Genomic DNA, 24,403 nt, shown 5'->3' on the forward strand with positions numbered 1-24,403 from the left:
ATAATATTGGCTGTTGGCTTTTCATAAACTGCTTTTATAATGTTTAGGTAAGTTCCTTCTATTCCGACTTTCTCAAAGGTTTTTATTAAGAAAGGGTGTTGTACTTTGTCAAATGCTTTTTCTGAATCTAATGACAGGATCATATGATTTTTATCCTTTCTTTTGCTAATGTGATGGATCACATTGATGGATTTGCAAATATTGAACCAGCCCTGTAACCCAGGAATGAGTCCCACTTGATCATGATGGATAATTCTTTTCATATGCCGTTGAATTCGATTTGCTAGTATCTTGTTGAGTATTTTTGCATCTGTATTCATTAAGGATATTGGTCTGTAGTTCTCTTTTTTGGCTGGGTCTCTGTCTGGTTTGGTATCAGGATGATGCTGCCTTCATAGAATGAGTTTGGAAGTTTTCCTTCTATTTCTATTTTTAGGAATAGTTTGAGAAGAATGGGTATGATCTCTGCTTTAAATGTCTGATAGAATTCCCCTGGGAAGCCATCTGGCCCTGGGCTCTTATTCATTGGGAGATTTTTGATAAGAGATTCGATTTCTTCACTAGTTATCAGTCTATTCATGCTTTCTGTTGCTTCTCGTTTGAATTTTGATAGTGCATGTGTATTTATGAATTTGTCCATTTCTTCTAGGTTGTCCGTTTGTTGGCATATAATGTTTTGTAGTAATTTCTGATGATTGCTTGTATTTATAAGGGATTAGTTGTGATAGATCCTTTTTCATTCATGATTTTGTCTATGGGTGCTCTCTCTTTTCTTTCTGAGGAGGCTGGCTAGAGGTTTATCAATTTTGTTTATTTTTTTCAAGAACCAACTCTTGGTTTTATTGATCTGCTTGACTGTTCTTTTGGATTCTATATTGTTTATTTCTGCCCTGATGTTTATTATTTCTTTTCTTCCACTGGGTTTGGGGTGCTCTTGCTGCTCCCCTTCTAGTTCCAGTAGGTGCTCTGTCAGTTTTTGAATTTGTGCTTTTTCTAGTTTGTTGAAATTGGCCTGGATTGCAATATACTTTCCTCTTAGGACTGCCTTTGCTGCGTCCCAGAGATTTTGGATTGTTGTATTTTCATTTTCATTGGTTTCCATATTTTTTTTAGTTTCTTCTTTAATTGCCTGATTAACGTAATCATTCTTTAGTAGGGTGGTTTTTAACCTTCACATTTGTGGAGGGTTTTCAGACTTTTTCCTGTGGTTCATTTCAAGTTTCATCACACTGTGATCTGAAAGTCTGCATTGTATGATCTCTATTCGTTTATACTTATGGAGGGCTGCTTTATGCCCCAATATGTGATCTGTCTTGGATAATGTGCCATGTGCACTTGAAAAGAAGGTGAATTTCCTAACTTCATGGTGCAGAGTTCTAAATATATCTATCAGTTCCATCTGTTCCAATGTGTCGTTCAGGTCCGTTGCTTCTTTAGTGATTTTCTGTCTGGTTGATCTATCCATTGCTGTCAGTGGAGTATTAACGTCCCCTGCAATTAGCACATTCTTATCAATAAGATTGTTTTTGTCTGTGACTAATTGTTTTATGTATTTGGGCGCTCTTGAATTTGTGCATAGATATTTATAATTGTTAGCTCTTCCTGATGGAGAGATCCTGTAATTATTATATAATGTCTTTCTTCATCTCTTGTTACTGCCTTTAAAGTCCAGTGTGTCTGATATAAGTATGGCTACTCCAGCTTTCTTTTTTCTTCCTGTCGCATGATAGATGCACTTTCAACCTGAAGGTATCTTCAGGTCAAAAATGAGTCTCTTATAGACAGCAAATAGATGGTTTTGTTTTTTTTATCCATTCTGCTACCTTGTGTCATTTGGTTGGAGCATTCAGTCCATTTTCATTCAGTGTTATTATTGAAAAATGTGGGTTTAGAGTCATTGTGTTCTCCATAGAATTCATGTTTATAGTGATGTCTCTGGCACCTTGTATTCTTTGCAGCATTTCCCTCATAGAGTCCCTCTTAGGATTTCTTGTGGTGGTCATGAATTCTCTCAATTTTTATTTATTTGGGAACACTTTTATCTCTCTTATTTTGAATGACAGAATTGCTGGATAAAGGATTCTTGGCTGCATGTTTTTTGTGTTCATAACATTAAGGATTTCCTAGCATTCCTTCCTGGCCTGCCAAATTTCATTAGATAGTTCTGTAACCACTCTGATAGGTTTCCCTTTGTATGTGAGGGCCCTTTTCTCCCTAGCTGCTTTCAGAATTCTCTCTTTATCTTTATATTTTGCCAGTTTCACTATGGTATGTTGTGCCGAAGGTCAATTCAAATTACATCTTAAGGGGGTTCTTTATTCCTCTTGAATTTGAATGTCTATTTCTTTTCCCAGATTTGGCAAATTCTCAGTTATAATTTGGTCTAGTATCCCTTCAGGACCTTTCTCTCTGTCTTCCTCTTCAGGAATTCCTATGATACAGATGTTGTTTCATTTGATTGTATCACTCAGGTCTCAAATTCTCCTTTCCTGCTCCTGGATCAATTTCTCTCTCTTTTTTTTCAGCTTCCTCTTTTGCTATAACTGTATCTTCTAATTCACCTATTCTTCTCTCTGCCTCGTCAATCCTTGAGGTGGCTGCCTCCATTTTATTATTCACCTCATTTATAGCCTTTTTTTTTTTTTAACTCATCACAGTTATATTCAGTGTGCCTAGTCATTGTCTCAGTTGCTTCTTTGCTGCTTTTTTCAACCCCAGTGATTAATTTTATGAGAAGTTTTTTTAAATTCTTGGTCCGGTATATTTTCTAGATCTGCCTTTAGCTGTTCTGTGGCTGTGACTTCTTCCCGGAGGTTCTTCAGGGGAGAGTTCCTTCATTTTGTCATTTTTGCCAGTTTTCTGTCTCTTATCAGCTTTAAAAAGCTCGTTGTGGACTGTGCACCTGTTAATATTTCTCTGTTAAAGGAGGCTTATTGACGGTCCAGGGCCTGTCTTTTCAGGAAATATTCTTTTAATGGTGTCTCTCAGTTTCTCTTGTTGTGCCTTTGAATATTTTATTTCCCTACTCAGCAATATTTGGGACTCGCCGACATGCCCATTTTGGCTTGTTTCTTGGGGTAGCCCTAAGATGGAAAACAGACAGACAAGCACAGATGGAACAGAAGCACACAAACGCACAGAGAAATCAAAGAAACAAATTAAAAGGGAAAAAGGAGGGAAAGAAAATGGAGAGGAAAGAGAGGAAAAGAAGAGAAGGAAAAAAGAATAAAGGGGTTCAGAGACAACAAAGGACAATGGACAGTCTAAGAGTGTATGACCAGTTGAGGGGAGAGATAAGGATGAGATACAGGGGAATATATCTGGATTGCAACAAAGAAAAAAAAAAGAGGGAGACAGGAGAACGGAAAATAAGGAGTAAAAATTAAAAAAAAATTTAAGTAAAAAAGGTAATAATAATAAAAAGTAAGTACAAAAAACAAAAAAGAAAAAGGAAGAATAAAAGAAAAAAAAAGGAGCAGCTCCCCCTTGAGTATAAGCATAGTTTGGTAGGTCTCAGAGGCTGCTCTAGGTGGCTCCGCCTTGGTGGCTGCAGAGGGTAAAATGGCAGCATGCCATGCTCCTGCTGGAACTAGGCACTGTAGGCCACTCTAATGAATATGATCTCCTTGTGCAGCAGCTGAGCCAAGTTGTATTTTCCAGGCCTGCCTTGGTTCAAATCCTAGTTCATGCACTTTTCTGCTACCACAGATGAGATGTACTTGCTTTGGTGGCTGTCTTATTAGGGAGAGAGATCAGTGTCTCTTGGCTCAGGCCGGGGGATTTTGCTGCCGCTGCCTGAGGCAAGGTGTGCTGCCTGAGGTGAGGTGCACAGCAGGAGGTGCAGTGCTTGCCCTCACAGACACCCCTGCAGACTACCAGCCCTAGTCAGATCACTGTCACATTGGGGGAGGGCTGAGTTTCTCTTGGCACTAGCTGGGATTTGTTCTGCTGCTGCCCAAAGCCCCGGGCACTGCTGGAAATGAGCTGCGCACTCCTGCAGCCTGAGTTAGTGCCCAGGCCTTCACCGCCACCAGCTCCCTATTGGGATCTCCTTGGGGTGGGGGCTGTTTTTTTCCCTGTTGGCATCCCTGATTCGAGATTCACATGGCCAATGCTGGGGGTGAGAGGCACCATGGGAATGAGGTGTGTGCTCCCACTCTGCTGCGGTTGACGTGAGCGACCCTGGGGCCGCTGCCTTCGTGGCCACAGACTCCCTGCCAGGATGGCGCAGCGCTGGAAGCTGTTCTTTCCCTTGTGCCACCTGGGTTTGGGATTCATGCTGTCCAACAGTTATATATGGAGTGAGAGTTTCTCTCTCCAAGTGCGATTAAACGCTCTTTATCTCTTCCCAAGAGACAGTACTATGAGTGTGTTCAGTTTCTCTGTCTCTTCCCTTTGTTTCTCGGGCTCCACTCACTTGTGCCTTGTTGGGCTGGGGTTCCCGCCTCCCCTGCCTGTCTCAGGCTGGCCCATTTTCCGATCTCCACAGTTCACACTCACACACTCAGATATCTTTGAGATTGTCTTCTTTCTGGAGTCCGTATTTTCTCCTTCCACTCTTACAGATGAGAGTAATGTGCTTCTCAGCTCGATAGATGGGGCGGACGAAGTTTGCATAGCTCCCTTCCTCTCCGCCATCTTGGCTCCTCCTCCCCATGTAACATTTTCAACAATAATAAATTACGTCAATTTTCAGGAACGATGAGAGCTCTTCCTTCATATAAAGCAAGGGTGTATGGCCAATTCTTGAACTACAACTAAGCAACACCAAGAAGAGTGACACTGAATGTATGGTGACCTTGACTTTTTCAGGGGAAATTTGAATAGGAAGAGAACAGAGCCTTTGCTGTGGAGTGTATGCTGGCTCTGACAACCATATTATGCTAAAACCTTCTCTCCGTAGTTCTTTATAGAAAATAACCTAAGTTACTGCCTGTCCATCCTCATGTGGAGCCATGAGTCAGACTGGGTAGGCACCATACTGGTTTCCTTTTCCTTTCTAGTACCCCCCATGCCCTACCCTTCACGGGGCCTTTGTCTGTGTCCATCTACTAGAAGCCTCTTTGTGCCTCCATTCATTTTTCAGGTCTCATCTCCTGTATTACCTCTTCATGGACATCATCCCCACCCTCTCTCATTTGGCCATTTGCTTCTATGAATCCCTCTCTTTGTGTCATTTATCGCTTCTTTGCAGTAGTTGTCAGAATTGAAATTTCATATGTGTACAATTTATTCATTAAGATCTCCTTCCCTCAATAGACTCCAGACTCCTCCAGCAAGGACCTCTATATAACCAGAGTCCAGCATAGTGCTGACACATAGTAGGCACTCAAAAATATTTGTGGAGTGAATGAAGAAAAGAACAAATAAAATTCTGTCCTCATTATTTCCAACTACATCTTTATCTTAAAAAGGCAGAAAGACACATCTTCTAATGTGAATCAAAACCATTAACAGATTATGAGTAGTAATAGGCAAACATTATCTAGAATAACTAGAAAAAGTATGTTAAGGTAAACAGCTTAGCGTCAGTCTTGCTAATAAATAAAACAAAGATGCTGTGAAAAATGAATTTCTTGGCCATTTAGTTGTTTTTCCATTTTCTTTCACTTCCTTGAATTTTGTTGTTGGAGTGTGTGTGTGTGTGTGTGTGTGTGTGTGTGTGTGTGTTAAACATTAAAAAATATTTTTAAAATTAGTTTAGTTTTGAGAGACAGGAAGGGGAAGCACAGAGCGAGAAGGAGACACAGAATCTGAAGCAGGCTCCAGGCTCTGAGCTGTCAGCACAGAGCCTGATGCGGGGCTCAAACTCACGAACCCTGAGATCATGGCCTGAGCCGAAGCCAGCTGCTTAACCAACTGAGCCACCCAGGCACCCCTAATCTTTCTTTAAAATATATGTTTTCCCTCTTTTCCATTTTACTCTCATCACTCCCATTTCAGACTCTGAAATTTAGGCTGTGTGTCTTTCTGTTCTTTTCTTTTGCTGCCCCTTGTGGCAGTAATTTCTGACAAGAGAATCTGAAATCTTTTTTATTGCTGGTTATTCTGTTTACTCTTTTTTGTTTTTTAACAAAATCCTTAAATGTCTTGCTGAATATATCTGAAGTTTTAATCTTGGGCAGGCTGGTTAGTTGCTCAGAATACAGGCTGGGTATTTTTTCTTTTTCCCCCTCTGGGTTCCTTCTCTACCTGCTCTTCACCCACCTCTGTTTCCTGAGAAACTAGTATTTAATCCATGTGGATTACATCAACACTTTCTTTTTTTTTTCCATAATATTTTATTGTCAAATTGTTTTCCATACAACACCCAGTGCTCTTCCCCTTAAGTGCCCTCCACCATCACCACCATCAACACACTTTCTTATCTTGTGGCTTCCAATATGGGTTAGCTAGTGAGAGGTATCAACAGTCAATTGGACGGTAGGAAAAGGAGATTGTGAAATACATTCCTTTGGCTCTCTTATTGGTGAGTCACCACAGGGTAACTATACCTCTGTCTCTAAGGCTTCAATGCTTGTCAGTTTTGCTTTTTCATTTAGCTTTTTTTTCTGAATTTGAGTAACTTTTTCCTCCTTTGCCACTTCAGGCATAGAGGTGAAAGTGACTCCCAACTGTTACTAACCTTTGAGTTCTGTACCAAATCTGGTTTCCCATAACTCGATAACTTTGTAAATACTTGCTAAATTCTGTACAATTACAATTATCCTGTGAGTTTCCCCTAACTCTATAACTTTGTAAATACTTGCTGAACTCTGTACAATTATCCTCTGAGAGTAGAACTCATATTTCTGCTACGATCCTGCTGTACTCTTAAAAAAAAAAAAAAAGGCAACCTAACCTTGACAGGCATTGATTCCTAAGTAGTGCTTTAACTGGATTTTTCCATAGGGTCTTCAACTGTTCCATAAGGCTGGCTGGTTCAGGGTTGGTCATTTTGTCACATAAGCACTATTAGGATCCAGATCAGCCTTTCTGAATAAAACTCCTTGTTATTCAAATCCCCACATAATCTTCATCCCTGTTGTCATGATTACTTTTTCATAAAATCATTGAATGGCTGCTTTAACATTTGATTATGAAAGACACCTCTACACAGGGGTCTTTAGTAAGCAACCATATAGAACATCAATAATTTCATATTCTAGGCCCATTGTGAGGTCAGTTCTTCAGTTATTTCTCAAACTTCCTTGCCACTGTTTGTCTGATGTTCTTAATTTATAGTTCATGATAATATGATGAAGTTGTTGGCTTCTGTTCATAAATAGATAAATGATTCAGCTCATCTCTTCTTCCAGCAGAAGTAGATAACCAGGAAAATTTCCTTGATCAGTGCCAATAGATCTTCCATAACCATCTATAAATATGGTTTAATTATTAAAAAAAAATTTTTTTTGAGACAGAGAGCAGAGAGGGGCAGAGAGAGAGGGAGACCAGAATCAGAAGCAGGCTCCAGGCTCTGAGCTGTCAGCACAGAGCCTGACGTGGGGCTTGAACCCACGAGCATGAGATCACGACTTGAGCGAAGTCTGAGTTTTAACTGACTGAGCCACCCAGGCATCCCTGGTTTAATTATTTCTTTTCCAGTCAACTATTGTGGTAAGTTCTCCTTCCTGAGGAGGGGTTCTGGGGAGCCTACGAGCGGATGCAATGACCGTTCCCAAAAGCTGATAGCCAATGGAAACAGGGACGTTCCCAAACCCGGTGAATGGGAATGTGACCAAGGGAGGCTCCTCAATGGAAGCGTGGACGTCCCTGAAAGAGATGGAGATGGACCAAGAGCTGAGGGCTAATGGCAAACTTTATTAGAACAGCATCTTATTTTATACCATTCTTACAAGCACGGAGAGCACAGTAACCGTTTAGTCAGTAAACTTTAACCAGATACAGAGTGGGCAGAACAGGAACAGCTTGCAACTGTGTGTGGGAAGATCTCTGGTGCTGCAGCTTCTTGACACACTTGACTGATGACCAGGAAGGATCTGTCCTGCACGTCCTCCTGGGGCTTCATCAAGTCCCCTGTTCTCAGCATTCTGGGAGCAGAAATCCAATAAGGATGTTTCATAAACAAGGACCGTGCTGAGAACTGAGGTCGGAGAAGGACAGGTCATCCTATTTCCCAACAAACTGTCATAGGGCACTTTTCATAAGTAATGGGTATGTGTTAAGACAGTGCCTCAGGAGTCAACACAGTATTATTGTGAACAATCTTCATACGTATCTTTCTTGGGGCTTCATGGCCTTCTCATGCACTTTATGAATATACCTCTTATAGTCAATAATGGAGTGCTGCAGGGCACAGCTAATTTTCGGCTTGATGGATCAGATAACATCCAGTTTATGACAGGCTTCTTATGTCATTAAGTGATCATTCAGGGTCGAAGAGCAAGTTCTTAAAAGAAGTTTGCTGAAACAAATGAGTTTTCTCCAAAACCCTAGGAAACTCCAACTGTGATTCTCTAAAAGGCATTTGTCACAGGCCCCATACAACATTCTGTTCTAATAGATATTTTAAGCACCATTGAGCCCATTATGCATATAGATTTAACACAGTATCCTGGATTATCTGCAAAACATTTTATTCTCTGGGCTGTACTCCTATTTGGCAGGTGATTAGAGTTGTGCTTCTTTCTTAATAGCGAAGAATGCAAGGTGCAGTAACTTATCCTTCACTTTGAAGGAGTTATCTCTACTGGACTCCTCAGGTCTCTATTAGGAGACTCTTGCATTTCCATGAGATTTATTTCCCATCTATTAGCATACATAAGACATTTTAAGGCATTGAGATTACATGCTTTCCAAAATTCTCCAGATCTTTCCTTTAGGATGCCATCAATGCATAAGGAATCTGGATGGTATCCTGTGGAGTGAAGATATTATCAACACCCTGCAGACTAAATTGTGGCAAAGAACTAGGAAGTCATATGACCTTGAAGGAAGATAGTGAGGATGCAGTACTATCTCTTCCAGATGAATGCAAATTCCCTTGGTGTTTTCTACTTACTGGGAAAGGTAGAGAGCTTTTGTTAGATCAGCTGCTGCATCCAAGGTAGCAGGGGCCACTTTGATTTTTTTCTAGTAGGAAGAATACAACTTTTGAAGAGCAGGTCAAATTAAGGTCATGGCTTGGTTAAGCTAGAGATAATCCATTACCATTCTTCAGAAGCCATTCTCTCTCTGCACTGGCCAATCAGGGTGAAACATAGTTTCCTTAGGGAGATTGTGTTAATTACAAAACAGTATTCTAAATATGAATGTGTTCATCTCTATATCCTCAGAGTCTTTGTGTACCTATCACAAGTAAGGCTCAAGGAATGAGTGACTAAATGGATAGAATTATGATGATTGACTATTCAGTATGAATGAAAGAATGAGTGAATGGGAGTTTCCCCATATTCTAGATTGGCACTTTTAAAGCTTTTCGTATTAACTTTAAGAACTAAAGTTATTTTTTTAATGTTTATTTTTGAGAGAGACAGCGCAGATGTGGGAGGGCAGAGAGAGAGGGAGACAGAGAATCTGAAACAGGCTCCAGGCTCTGCCGTCAGTACAGAGCCTGTCATGGGGCTTGAATTCCTGGACCACGAGATCATGACCTGAGCCAAAGTCAGATGCTTAACCGACTGAGCCACCCAGACACCCCAAGAATTAAAGTTAATAGATATTAGATATTGTATAATTGTTTAGGCCCTAGGGAATATCTAAATCAAGTCAAGGACTCCATGTATTAAATCATATAGGGAAGAAACAAAACTACTAAAATCCTAGCAATTGCAGCTGTGAGTTAAATAACGTAACAAAATAAATCAAATAGAAAAGAAGACTTAATTATTTTAAATATGTACATTGGAGAAGAGAAAGATAATTTAACTGAATCCTTCAAGCATATAAAATATTTCTAGGAGTGCCTGGGTGGCTCAGTCTGTTAAGTGTCCAACTTCCACGCAGGTCATGATCTCACAGTCTGTGAGTTGGAGCACCATGTTGGGTTCTGTGCTGACAGCTCAGGGCATGGAGCCTGCTTCGGATTCTGTCTGTCTCTCTCTGCCCCTTCTCTGCTCACACTCTGTCTCTCAAAAATAAACATCAAAAAAAATTTTTTTAACATTTCTAAAAGCAATGTGGTAATTAGTTCTCTATTGCTACATACTAAATTACTCTGAAAATTGACAACATAAAGCAAGGAATGTTTATGTCAATTTCCATGGTCAGAAGTTGGGAACAGCTTAGCCAGGTGGCTCTGGCTCTGAGTTCATGGCTTCATGAGGCTGCAGTCAAGTTTTAAGCCAAGGCTGCAGTCAGCTGAAGATTTGACTAAGGTGGAGAATCTGCCTTCAAGATAGCTCACTGATATGAATGTTGGCAGTTCTTAGTGACTGCTGACAATCATGTAGGCTTTTCTACAGGACTTTTCAACTATCTCAAGCCCTAAAGCTAGGGATCTAAAGGAGAGAAAAGAGTGAGCTGCAATGCCTTTTATGACCTATTCTGGGAAGTCACCCAAGTATAATTTCTGCCACATTATATTCATTAGAAGCTAGTCTAGTCCAGACTCAAAGGAAAAACATCAAAAAAATTTATGGACATATTAGAAAGTCACCATAGATAGTGATGAGCTGAATAAAAGTAAATGAGAGTAAATTATAAGAAAGAGCTCCATAATAGCATATACCCCCATAATGTCTGGAAGCAAAAAAGATAATCTGGGATGGATATACATATATATATATATTTGAGATTTTTAAGAGTGTGAATGAACATGTAACTCAATGGATCTCAACTGAAGCAGTACCACTGCCTAGGGGGCATTTTGATTGTCACAGTTTTTAAGGGGGGGTACTGCTGGCATTTAGTGGATGGGATCTGGGAAAGATTGATGTCTTATAATATATGAGATAGTTCTACACAACAAGAAAATGTCCTATTTCTTGCCAGACTTTCCCATGTCCAACTCATTTAGAGGACAACTACATTTAAGTAACAAATGTTATTTTCTCATGGTTTCAGTAAGTATCAAGGGAATTTGAAGAAATAGTGTACTTTTTCGTTAGAATAGACTATAATTTGCTCATTTAGGAGAATCCTATCACTGACAGCACACTTGAATTATTTAAGTTTCCTACACAATACACCTGCATCTTCTTGTAATTATAGCTGTTACATTTGGTGAGTCTATCTATAGGTGCATGCACCTGACTTAATTCACTGTCTTTTGATTTAGTCACTTGCTAGTATTTGCATATTGATAAGTACACTGTTTAATTGTAAATTATTTGTTTTTATTTTTCATTTATATTACATTAGGACATGTTATTGGTATTTTATTTATTTTATTTCTATTTTTTAAATGTTTATTTTTGAGAGACAGCATGAACACGGGAGGGGCAGAGAGAGAGGGAGACCAAGGATCCAAAGTGAGGTCTACAGTGAGAACAGTGAGCCTGATGCAGGGCTTGAACTCACAAATCATGAGACCATGACCTGAGCTGAAGTTGGGCGCTCAACTGACTGACCCACCCAGGTGCCCTGTGTTATTATTTTAAAAGAAATTATATATGTCGATAAGTATTTTTATCTGTATTATTTCAAGATTATAAAAGTAATGTGGTGAAATATTTATATTCAAAAGGATGCATTAGGTATGATGAGGTTAGAAAAGGACTGACATATAAATATATGATGTTACGGCATTATTAATTACCTTAGATGAAAAACCCTTGACAATTGCGGGGAAATATTCTAGAACAGATCTGTCTAGTAGAAACAACATGTGAGCCATGTATAATGTTAAATTTTCCAGTAGCCAATTTAAGAGAATAAACAAGTGAAATTAATTTAATAATATATTTATGTAGGACTATTATCATTTCAGATATGATCAATATAAAAATAACTGAAATTCTTACACTTTTCTTTCTGCACACAGTCTTTAAAATCTGGTGTAGATTTTATACTTATTACATGTCTCAGGTCAGGTAAGCCACATTTAAGTGCTCAGTGGACATGAGTGTCTAATGGCTGCCATATTGCACAGCACATTCCTAGAAGTGCTATGAATAGAGAAATTCCAAGAAAAGGAGTAAAGTGTGAGAAGTCCTTTAATTTATTAATAGAGAAATGCTGCTGCTGGACATCTCCTTGTTCCTTGTTTTTTTTTCCCTAGTCAGGTTCCTCCAGTGGAGGTGTGGTCAGACAGGAACTTGAGAGAGAAAATAAAGAAAACTAGGTGCCTGGGTGGCTCAGTTGATTAAGCATCTGATTTTTTTTGTCTCAGGTCAAGATTTCCGGCTTTGTGAGATTGAGCCCTGCATCAGGCTCTGTACTGACAGCGAGGAGCCTGCTTGAGACTCTGACTGTCTCTCTCTCTCTCTCTCTCTCTCTCTCTCTCTCTCTCTCTCTCTCTCCCGCTCTCTCTCTGCCCTTCCCCTGTGCATTTGCATGCTTTCTCTCCCTCTAAATAAAATTTTAAAAAATTAAAGAGAAAACTTTGATTATGGTGACTTGGTTAAACTGGCCCTTGAAGCTTCTAGCTTACAGATTTGATGTTGCAGCTCCAACACAAGATGATTTGCAACACATCTTCTGTGCCAGAGTGTGCATGGAGAGGTGTAGCAGCAACTTAGTAAACATAGCTACCTGCTGCAATTCAAAACTACAGAAACAGAAAAGAGAACTCTTTCCTTGATAATTAATTAGATCTTCATCTCTTTCTCCTTTGTCCCCAGGCATCCGATCCCTCCCAACCAAATACTCTCCCTCTTCTGCCAAGTACAAAGCTTTTTCTTTGCAAATGACAAAGGCTCCAAAATTACCTGTTATCTCCTTTCCTACCATATGTGTCCAACATACTGCTGATCCTCATGTAGCTGATATCCATGTTGTTTCCAACTGTTAATAGACTCCTTCCTAATTTATCCTTTAGCGGGTAGCATTATAGCTTCTATAGCTCAATCAGTGGTTAAAGCTTGAGCCTTAGACAGCAACATGCCTCACTTCAAATCTTGTTTATGCCACTGAAAAACTGTGTGACCTTGAGAAGTAAATAAAACTCTGAGCTACAGTTATCTATAAAATTAAGGTGAAAATAATATACCAACCTCATAGAATGATTGTGAGACTCAAATGAGACAATGGATGTAGTACTTTTAGCATAGTACCTGATACACTGTGAGCAAGTAATACATTGAAGCTCTTATTCCATTATTTCCTCAATCTGTAATTTCTTCCCTGCTCCCAGCCATCTTTCCAAGTCCTAGTCAGTTTTCAGTCTTTGCCAGGTCCCATCTCTTCTATATGACTCCTGCAAATTTTATTGTCTCCTTTTCATGTGTTTCTTGAGAAGTCTGACATAAACTGACTTCTTATACAGGATACACAATGGTCATTTAGTAAATTCTTTGGTTAATTTGTTTATGAAAAAGGGAAAGGAAATTATAGAAGATTCTGCTGATGTCCTACCCCATGTTCCCTTGGTTCTTCTGAGTTTGCTTGCAGCTATGGTGGACTGTCTCATCATGCCCACCAACAAACGTGTTCTATGTGGTTCCTCAGAAGTTACCCAGCAGAATGTAGTCACCATGGCTCCCAACAATATCCACTTGTTAATATGCCCTCTGTTGGCTTTGCTTCCTTCCTTCACTCCCACATAAGCTTCCCAGACTTATCTCCCAAATTAACCTAACTGACAAAGTCCTTGTTTCAGGGTTTGAGTTTGGGGAAACCTAAATAAGACAGGAGCTAACATTACCAAGCCCATATTGCATGCCAAGCACCATGTTGGACATTCTACTATGTTATCTTCTTTCATATACTCAACATTCTTATGGGGGTTGGCATTATTATACCCATTTTATAGTTACAAATTAGAAAGCCAAAACTAGAACATGTAACTTACTCAGGGTCATAAATATATTAAATAGCCAACCTTGCTAATCTAAATATTCCTTCAGGAGCCATTTCTGAAAAAATATTTATATGAAAAATAAAATATTTCAGGGTAAAGTTAAAAAATATATTACAGAAAATAGGTAAATTTGGACCTCTTAGTTTTAGCCAAATGTGAGAAAAATAAGATATAGAAACAATATAATAAAATAGTATCCATATACCTTGTCCATTGAATGCTTAGATGAAATTTAAATGCTTTATTTATAGTCTACTTTCTTTGTTCTGGGAAATAATGACAAGAAGATAAGGCAGCGGAGGACTGCCTGAATGAACTCAGATTTTATAAGACTATTAGAAGATAAAACCTATTTGGCCTTCATGACATTGAAGAAAGAATGAGACACAGGAGACTTTTCTGGGTACTTAGCTACTCAAAGAAAAGACTTGGATGAGAAAAATTATTGTGAAAAATATCTCTTCTATAGTATATAATTTTCATTCAGAATTGATTATTTTTTATCTTCTCAAGTCACACAGGCCATGTTCATAAAGGTAACTGAATTATTACATCAACTGTCAAATCCAGTAAATGTGGGTGAAGAGATAACTGGGCACATGTTAAAGGAAGGAAGGAACAAAGAGATATGTTTTCTATATGCAGAGGCAAGCATTACTAGATGACCAATGCACTTTCTAGATTTTTTAGGGACTATATTAAACTAAAAATGTTTGGAGACATTCAGTTAGCTAACACATATTACTTTCTGTCATTCTCTATTCTAGCTGTCAGTCAAGTTTGTAATTCTTAGAAAATAAGCAAGACGAGTCTGCATGAGGTAGAGCCCAGCATCTTCTGGGAAAACCGAATCAAGTTCTTGTTTTTGTGAATTTTGAGAACACTTGGTATTTATAATAAGCTTTGAGATTATCAGACAAAATGTACAGCAAATCTTTATTATATATTTCACTAAAGTGGCTGTTTGCCTTTTTAATGTCACATGAGGTTAGAAAGAGCCAGTCAATGTGAATTGGGCATTACAGTTTCATTCCTTTGAATTTTTTAATGGATTTCACTTATGTATAACCCAAAAGAATGACATCATAACATTTGCTGTAAATTTATTAGCTCTGCTATGAAGTCATTCAATTTTAAGCCTTAGAAAATGTGACTTCCAGCCAACCAAGCATTTGTAGTGTGCCCTCTAATTCACATTCTAATAAATGTCATTTTCTAAATGCATTACCTCAGGTTTTGGCTACAACTCAGATGAATCCTGAGAGATTATGAGAAATGTGTTTTCTGACTGATTCATCCATATTTTATTTTACTTTTCATTAAGAAATTACTCTTTGAAGAAAATCAATAATCTCTTGTGACTGAGGGGAGAGGTTAGTGTGTTGCAGTGATGCATTCTAATTTCTCAAATCAGACTGCCTTCAGTCAGCTATTGCTGATAGAGTTTTTGTCCTTTCTTGTTCCTGCAGCCTGGGTACATGGCGACCCCAGGAGAGTGGCCTATCCTACAGACAGCAAGGGCCACTTTTGTGGCCAGAAGGGCACCCCCAATGAGTGAGTATGACCGCCTTTCCTTTGTCTGGTTTTATTGTCGAAGCTGGAACCTAGAAATTTTAACCAAACCAACGTGAGTTTGCTCCTTGGTGAGTTACAGATAGAAACTACACCAGGTGAGTAGTCACACATTGGAAACTTGATTTGTACCAAATAAGGAGATCTTGGGAATAACTTCCAAAGTTGTGACTTCCTGAACAGGGATGAAAGTTCCTTTTGCTTAGGGTTAGGATGAATATTTAATAGGGAAGCCTTATCATCGTATGTAGAAGTGGGCATAAGGTCACATATGTACCTTAAAGAAATATGCCTATACATATATTGTATGTTATGTAAATGAGACTTGTGCTCCATCATGGGCAGATATCTTAATACTATAATGAGGTAAACATTATTCTTGGTCATTCCAGAAGTCAGCCCATGGTCCATTTGTGCAGGAGTGAGTTGTGCAATTAGCTCAATCTGGTCTGAGTGGTCTGTGCCACGAGAATTCTTCCTCAGAAAGTCATTATTGCTCGAAGGGTAGTTTCATTCGACATCATGGGATGCTATGCCCATAAGGTCCTTTGCCTGAGTTAAGAGATAAGTAGAATGTAAGGAAACTGTGGGGCAAGCATTGGTGGGTACAAGCACATGAGCAGCAAAGACCAGGTTTGGGGGTCTAGCTAGTGACTAAATTGCTTTTACATTAATCCTAGTAGACTTCATAAGAAGATTAAAATTTTTAAAAAGGAGGGCTTCCCTTCCTTTTTTCTTAGAGACAATTTGTAAGCAATTGGGAAATTTCATACTATAATTTAGGACAGGTTGTCATTTTTAAACAGCATTTTATTGGGATGCATGGAGATTTTGCTTAGTAAAAGTATAATTAAGATGGATGAACTGGATGAATGATTTTATCAGAAGCTGTGTTTTAAAATGCCTTAGGAGATGGGCTTTTGGAAGGCTGAGTTCTAAGTAGCTGAACAGTGCAGATAGAGTTGTTTTTGCCACCATGCCTACTGACATATCACTTCACTTCCCAGAAGGGTGCACCCAGAAGGCCTTCAGCGAGTGGTAGATTTTTCAAGGCTACTTGGCTGCTATAGACAATGACTCTGACTAGATGAAATAAAAAAGGGAGAATATTTTATCAAATTTCTTTCTAATATTAACCATAACAAAAGTTTCCATTTTCTAAAGACAAATTTTTATTTCTTTACACTAAAACAAAACAAAACATAAACTTCACTTTAAAAATTTTTTTCTCTTTCTCACTGGTCCATTTCTTGCAATACCTGGATTTTTACTAGATCTTCTAATTCTTCATTATCAATTCAGTTTCTATGAAAGTTGGTATTGAATGGTAGAAAACAAAAACAACAGTCCTTCCTACCACCCAAAACAACAAAAAACAGGGCTCCAAACATTGGGTGTGTGCGAACATTTGTTGTTTTACCTGTGTTGCCCACCCATAACCCGGGAACTTATTATTCCAAGAGATACACAAATTAAATAATAGATTCAGGAAAGGGTTAATAAAATGTACAGAGTAGAATCATTACAGATAATTGAAAAAACTAGACGTTGGGGAGGGGGGATAGTGTCAAATCCTTAATCATGTCAGATTGAGTTTATGGCAGACAAACTGACCGAGACAAAAAGTCCTTGTTGCCCATCAGTGAGTGGAGTAAATCCTCAAGTAGAGTAGTAATTCTTATTTTAACCTCAGTAACTCAAAAAATCCTAGACATTGCCAACAAAACTTTCATACTATGAAGGACAAAGAAAGCACCAGGTAGTGAAAAAGAAAAGAAAAAAACCCTACACATCTCTAGCTCTTAAAATAGGCTATTTTTAAAGAGGCCTCTGTAACAATAAGTATTCTACACCTAAGCCAGCGACCTACTTATTTCCAACAAAAATGGGATATCACAAATTTCAGCACATGAAGATTATTCAAAGACAATCCTAGCAAAACAAAGACCTAGTCATTAATGTCTTATTTATAATTACAATATATTGGAAACCATACAGAGATCCAATAATATACAGATGATAGTAAATTAGGACTTCTCTTATATAATGGAGCCATTAAAAATTATGTTTATATTTTCAAGGGGGTGATTCTATTGATTTTCCTTTATAGTTTTTGGATTTTGTGTCATGATTATAATCACTTTCCTCCTCTGGAATATAACACTCACCTATATTTCTCTAGTATTTTTATAGTTTCCTTTTTTATATTTAAATTTCTAATCTACATGGAATTTCTTTTTTGTGTAGGAACTGAAGTAGTAATCAAATGTTTTTCCAACTGCATATGCAGTTATCTCAGAATAGATGGTTGAATAATATGCTCTTTTCTTCTCTGATTTCTGATACCATATTTATCATATAATAATTTACAACCTATAATTCCTATTTTTTCTGCATCTGGTCTATTACAATGTACATTTTTAAGCTATTATAAGAATTGTTGAAGTGTAAATTTCATGTTAAAATGTGGTGTGGTAGTATTGGGGATGTAGAGTTTGGCTACTATGTGCTTTGTCTATCCATGCCTAACCACAAGGATCCTAGGGGAATCACTGGGCATTTTCTAAAATGTTGAAACATGAAAAAGAGAGATCTCAAAAGAAATGGAGTTCTTTCTTGATGTAACTCTCTCTGCCTGTTGAGGTTCATGGAAGTTATTCTTAAGTAGGCTCCTTTTCTTTGGGATTTCCACTCAATTGATTTTGATGCCACCTTCTGGCTACCACAAAAACTTCAGCTCATAAAAAGGTATTTAAAACAATTTTGAACATTGTCTGATGCAGCACAGTTACCAAATTAGATTAAAACACGCATCCCTTATTTAATTTCTAAAATCTATATCAATATAATAAATGCATGTGAAAGTAAAGCAAACATTAATGAAGAGCTTATAAAAGCACTGGTCTCCTGTCCACACTCCTTACCCACAATTTCATTCCACAGAGACCTCTCTTCTCTCTCTGGTTCTCTTAGTAAGCTAAGGCTACTATAACAGAATGTCATAGACCGAGGGGGTTATAAACAACAGAAATTCACTTCTCACAGTTCTAGGGACTGGAAATCCAAGATCGGGGTGCCAGTGTTGTCAGGTTCTCCGTGAGGACCCGTTCTCCACTGTGCAGATGGCAGTCCTCACCCAGAGGATGGAGCTCTCTGGGATCTCTCATGAGAGCACTCATCCTGATCACAAGGACTCCAATTATGTCCCCAAAGTTCCATTTCCTAGTACTATCAGATTGCGGGCTAAGATTTCAACAAACAAATTTTCAGAGGAACACATTCAGTCTATTACATTGGTCTTAGTTCTTCTTGTGTTTTTTTGTTTTGTTTTGTTGTTGTTGTTGTTTGTCCTTTGCATAACTTTAAATAATATGCTTATTCTATTGTGCTTTATTAATTTATTTTGTGCTTTATCAGATAGTAGCCATTAACAGCCTGCTATGAAAAATATTTAATTCATTATCTTTTCCTGATTCCCTCTTCCTCCCTTGTTTGCAATTAGAATATTACCTTTAGATTTTCACAAAGTTACTTTTGTGACTTTAAATACTATACTAATGCCTCTATTTCTTGTTCCATTAATTTTTGTCAGTGTTTAGACTTCTCTTCATATAAAAAGAGGATATTATCCTGCTACCCTTCTCTCCTTCTTTTCCACTTCGCCATCCACTTTCTACATTTACCCTTGATATAATCAAATTTGTCATAAAGTCAGTTCTGTAACTTTAGCAGACCTTTCATGTTTGACTGGTAGGTTGATTCTAGAAGTTGGAAACAAGAGACTTTTACTTTGTTTAAACTGTGTAAACCTTTTTCAATACCAGGCCATTACATTTTCACGTCTACTGTGTCACTGGTATCAGTTAAGTCCTATGCTCTTTTCGTGGCTTGGTGTCATCTCACATTTTTGTTTGCTTTCACATAGGGCATTGACAGTTTTTATAATACTTTGTTTGCCAGCAAGTTCTTTTCCTTAAAAAAAAAATTTAATGGAACTGTAGTTGACTTCTAATGTTACATTAGTTTCAGATGTGCAACATAGTGATTGAACAACTATGCATTTCTGCATGCTCACCATATTAAGGTAGTTACCATCTGTCATCATAGAAAGTTATTACAATATTATTGACTTTATTCATTATGCTGTACTTCTCATCCCCATGACCTATTTATTTTATAATTAGAAATGTGTATCTCTTAATCCCCATCCCCCTATTTTGCCCATCCCCTCCTCCCCACCCTACTGACAACCACCAGTCTATTTTCTACATTTATGAATCTGTTTCTCTTTTGTTGTCATTGTTTGTCCACTTGTTTTGGTAATATAGACACAATGGAATATTAGCCATAAGAAAAGAATGAAACCTTGCTATTTGTGACAACATGGATGACCTAGAAAGAATCGTGCTCTTTTATTTGAAGAGCCTTTATCAGGACCACAAGGTTTTCTACCAACACAAACACCATTTTTCAGAGGCTCCCTTTTCTTTGAAGACCTACCTTGCAGAGATAGGTCTCCCTTTCTTTTGTCTCACTCAGGACCTGGTAAATTGTAGGTCTACTAAATAGCTTTAATTCTGGAACTTGTATACCTCCTAACATTAGATCCTGACTTTAGAGTTGCCAGATTTAGTAAACAGAAGCGTAGAATGCCTACTTAAATTTTAATTTTAGATGAACAACAAGCATCTTTTTAAGTACGTGTGTCCCATATACTGTTTCTTACATGCCAATTTCTTTCATTTTGGACACCCTTGTTTTGATGGAGAAATTCTTGAGGATCTTACTAAGAAAAGGAAGCACAGGAGATATATTTGCAGAGTTTCTGGAAATATTTTACTTTTCTCTCTATAGTTAACCGATGGTCTACTGATATATTTGTACCTTTAAAGACAATTTTGACAGAAATTTGAAGACACTATTTCAATGCTTTTGGCATGCAGTGTATCCAATGCCAGTTTGATTCACTTACCTTGTGGTGACTTTTTTCCCTGGAAAAAAATTAAAATCATTTCTTTATTCTTAGCATTTTGAAATCTTACAATGTGATGTAGGTCTTTTTCTCTTTTTAAATTATTTTTGTTCAGTCTTGGGTCCTTTAATTCTGAAGAACTATGACTCATCAGCCCTGGGATTTTTTTTTTATTAATTATTTCTTTGCTGTTTTCATTCTTTCCATTTTATTGGTTGTGTTTTTGGAACTCTTGTTACTCAAACCTTGGACCTCCTGGCTTCATCCGTTTTTTTTTTTTTTAAGTTTCATATCTTTATTTAAATTCCAGTTGGGAACATACAGTATAGTATTATTTTCACGTAGAATTTAATGTGTCAACACTTCCGTATTTTAGCCAGTGCTCATTACAACCAGTGCCCTACTTAATACCCATTTAACCCCTCCTCCCCACCCGCTCCATCTCCCTTCCAGTGATCCTCAGTTTGTTCTCCATATTTAAGAGTTCATAAGAGACCAGGGATGCCTGGGTGGCTCAGTTGGTTAAGTGTCTGACCTTGGCTCTGGTAATGATCTCAGTTCGTGATTTTGAGTCCCTGCATCGGGCTCTGTGCTGACAGCTCAGAGGCTGGAGTCTGCTTCAGATTCTGTATCTCCCTTTTTCTCTGCCCCTCCCCAACTCACTCTTGCATGTGTGTATGCACCCTCCCTCCCTCCCTCTCCCTGTCTGTCTGTCTCTGTCTCTCAAAATGAATAAACATTGGGAGCCTGGGTGTGGCTTAACTTGACTGAGCCTCCAACTTCGGCTCAGGTCATGATCTTGGGCTTGTGAATTCAAGTCCTATGTCAGGCTCTGTGCTGCAGCTCAGAACCCAAAGCCTGCTTCAGATTCTGTGTCTCCCTCTCTGTCTGCCCCTTCCCCACTCACACTCTTTCTCTCTTTCTGTCTCAAAAATAAACTAAACATTAAAAATGAATAAACATTAAGTCTAGGGCGCCTGGGTGGCTCAGTCGGTTGAGCCTCCGGCTTCACCTCAGGTCATGATCTCACGGTTAGTGGGTTCAAGCCCTGTATCGGGCTCTGTGCTGGCAGCTCAGAGCCTGGAACCTGCTTTTGATTCTGTGTGTCCCTCTGTCTCTGCCCCTCCCTGATCATGATCTGTCTCTGTCTCTCAAAATAAATAAATATTTAAAAAAAGTAAAAGAAAAAAACTGCGTTAAAAAACTTAAGTCTGTTTCTTGGTTTACCTTTCTCTTTCCCCTCTCCGTTGTTCCTTTGTTTTGTTTCTTAAAATCCATATATGAGTGAAATCAAAAGGTATTTTTCTTTCTCTGACTAATTTACTTTGCTTAGCATAATACCTTGAGGAACCTCCATACTATTTTCCAAAGTGGATGTATCAGTTTGCATTCCCATTAACAGTGTAAAAGGGTTCCCTTTTCTCTCCATCCTCGCCAACTTCTGCTGTTTTTTAGCTTGTTAACTTTAGCCATTCTGACAGGTGTGAGGAGATAGCTCACTGGAGTTCTGATTTGTATTTCTCTGATGATGAGTGATACTGTACATCTTTTCATGTCTCTGTTAGCCATCTGGATGTGTTCTTTGGAAAAAGTTCTATTTATGTCTTCCCATTTTTTAACTGGATTAATTCTTTGGGGAAGGTGTTGAATTTGATAAGTTCCATATAGACTTTGGATACTAATCCTTTTTCAGATATGTCCTTTGCAAATATTTTCTCCCATTCCAAAGGTTGCCTTTTAATTTTGTATATTGTTTCCTTTGTGTGTAGAAGGCTTTTTATCTTGATCATAAAAAGTTCCAATAGTTTATGTTTGCTCTTGTTTCCCGTGTCTCTGGAGACTTATCTAGTAAGAAGTTGTTACTATCAAGAAGTTATTGCCCTGTGTTCTCTTCTAGGATTTTGATGATTTCCTGTCTCACATTTAGGTCTTTCATCCATTTTGAATTTATTTTTGTATATGGTGTAAGAAAGTAGTCCAGTTTGATTCTTTTGTGTGATACTGTCTAATTTTCCCAACATCTTTTTAAGAAGAGATTGTCTTTTTTTTTTCCAATGGATATTCTTTCCTGCTTTGTCAAAGATGAGTTGACCATATAGTTATGGGTCTATTTCTGGGTTTTCTATTCTGTTCCATTGACCTATGTGTTTGTTTCTATGTCAGTACCATACTGTCTGAATCATTATAGCTTTGTAATATACATCAAAATCTGGAATAGTGATGCCTCCAGCTTTGCTTTGCTTTTTCAAGATTGTTCTGGCCATTCAAGGTATTTTGTGGTTTCATGCAAATTTTGGATTGTTTGTTGTAGCTCTGTGAAAAATTCTGGTGGTATTTTGATAGAGATTGCATTAAATGTGTGGACAGCTTTCAATAGTATGGATATTTTAGCAATGTTTGTTCTTCCAATCCATGAGCATGGAAGTTTTTCCATTTTTGGTGTCCTCTTCAATTTCTTTCAAAAGTGTTTTAAAAGTTATTAGAGTACAGATCTTTTACCTTTGTGGTTAGGTTTATTCCTAGGTATTTTAGGGGTTTTGGTGCAATTGTAAATGGAATTGATGCCTTGATTTTCTTTTTGCTATTTCAATCTTGGTGTATAGAAATGCAACAGATATCTATACACTGATTTTGTATCCTGAGACACTACTGAATTTGTGTGTCAGTTCTAGCAATTTTTTGATGGAGTCTTTTGGATTTTCAACATAGAGTATTATGTTGTCATGCAAATAGTCAAAATTGACATCTTCCTTGCCAATTTGGATGCCTTTTATTTCTCTGTGTTTTCTGATCGCTGAGGCTAGGCTCTCCAGTACTACGTTAAATAACAGTGGTGAGAGTGGACATCCTTCTCTTGTTTCTGATTAGACAAGAAAAACTCTCAGTTTTCCCCCATTGAGGATGATAATAGCTGTGGCTATTTCATATATGGCCTTGGTGAGGTATGTTCCTTCTATCCCTACTTTGTTGAATATTTTTCATGAATGTATGAATGGATGGTGTACTTTGTCAGATGCTTTTTCTGCATCTATTGAGAGAATCATATGGTTCTTTTATTAATGTAGTATCATGTTGATTGATTTGTGACTATTAAACCACTCCTGCATCTGGGAATAAATACCAGCTTGACCATGGTGAATGATTCTTTTAATGTACTGTTCAATTCAATTTGCTAGTATTTTGTTGACAACTTTTACATCCATGGTCATCAAGTATATTGGCTTTTAGTTCTCTTTTTTAGTGGAGCCTTTATCAAGTTTTGGAATCAAGGTAATGCTGGCCTCATAGAATGAGTTAGGAAGCATTCCTTCCATTTCTGTTTATTTTTAATAGTTTGAGAGAATAGGAATTAACTACTCTTTTATGTTTGATAGAATTCCCCTTGGAACTCATTTGGCCTACATTTTTGCTTATTGGGAGATTTTTGATTACTGATTCATTTTCTTTGATGGTAGTGGTCTGTTCATGTTTTCTCTTTCTTCCTGTTTCAGTTTTGGTAGTTTATGTGTTTCTGAAAATTCGCCCATTTCTTCCAGACTGCCAAGTTTGTTGGCTTATAATTCTTAATAATCTTCTATTATAACTATTTGTATTTCTGTGGTATTGGTTATGATCTCTCCTCTCTCACTAGTGATTTTATTTATTTGGGTCCTTTATCTTTTCTTTTTTGATAAGTCTGGCTAGGGGCTTATCAATTTTATTAATTCTTGAGTTCTTGGTTTCACTGATCTGTTCTAGTGTTTCTTTTTTCTTTCTATATCACTTATTTCTCTACTCTCTATTATTTCCCCTCTTCTACTGGTTTTAGGCTTCATTTGCTGTTCTTTTTCTAGCTTCTTTATGTGTAAGATTAGGTTGCATATTTGGGTTATTTCTTGCTTCTTGAGGTAGGCCTGTATTGCTACATACTTCCCTCTTATAACCGTGCTTGCTGCATCCCAAAGATTTTGGGACTG

General features: G+C 37.9%; 1 protein-coding gene across 1 annotated transcript in view; it reads left to right on the plus strand.

The window, feature by feature from the left end:
- Nucleotides 1-24,403, plus strand: part of SLC44A5 (solute carrier family 44 member 5) — a 197,332-nt gene that overhangs the window by 96,572 nt on the left and 76,357 nt on the right. Inside the window, exon 5 of the mRNA XM_029945813.1 lies at nt 15,373-15,457. Coding sequence (XP_029801673.1) covers nt 15,373-15,457 — 85 coding nt within the window. The remainder of the gene's footprint in view (nt 1-15,372; nt 15,458-24,403) is intronic.

Source organism: Suricata suricatta, chromosome 8 (genome assembly GCF_006229205.1).
Source record: "Suricata suricatta isolate VVHF042 chromosome 8, meerkat_22Aug2017_6uvM2_HiC, whole genome shotgun sequence".
Taxonomy (NCBI): domain Eukaryota; kingdom Metazoa; phylum Chordata; class Mammalia; order Carnivora; family Herpestidae; genus Suricata; species Suricata suricatta.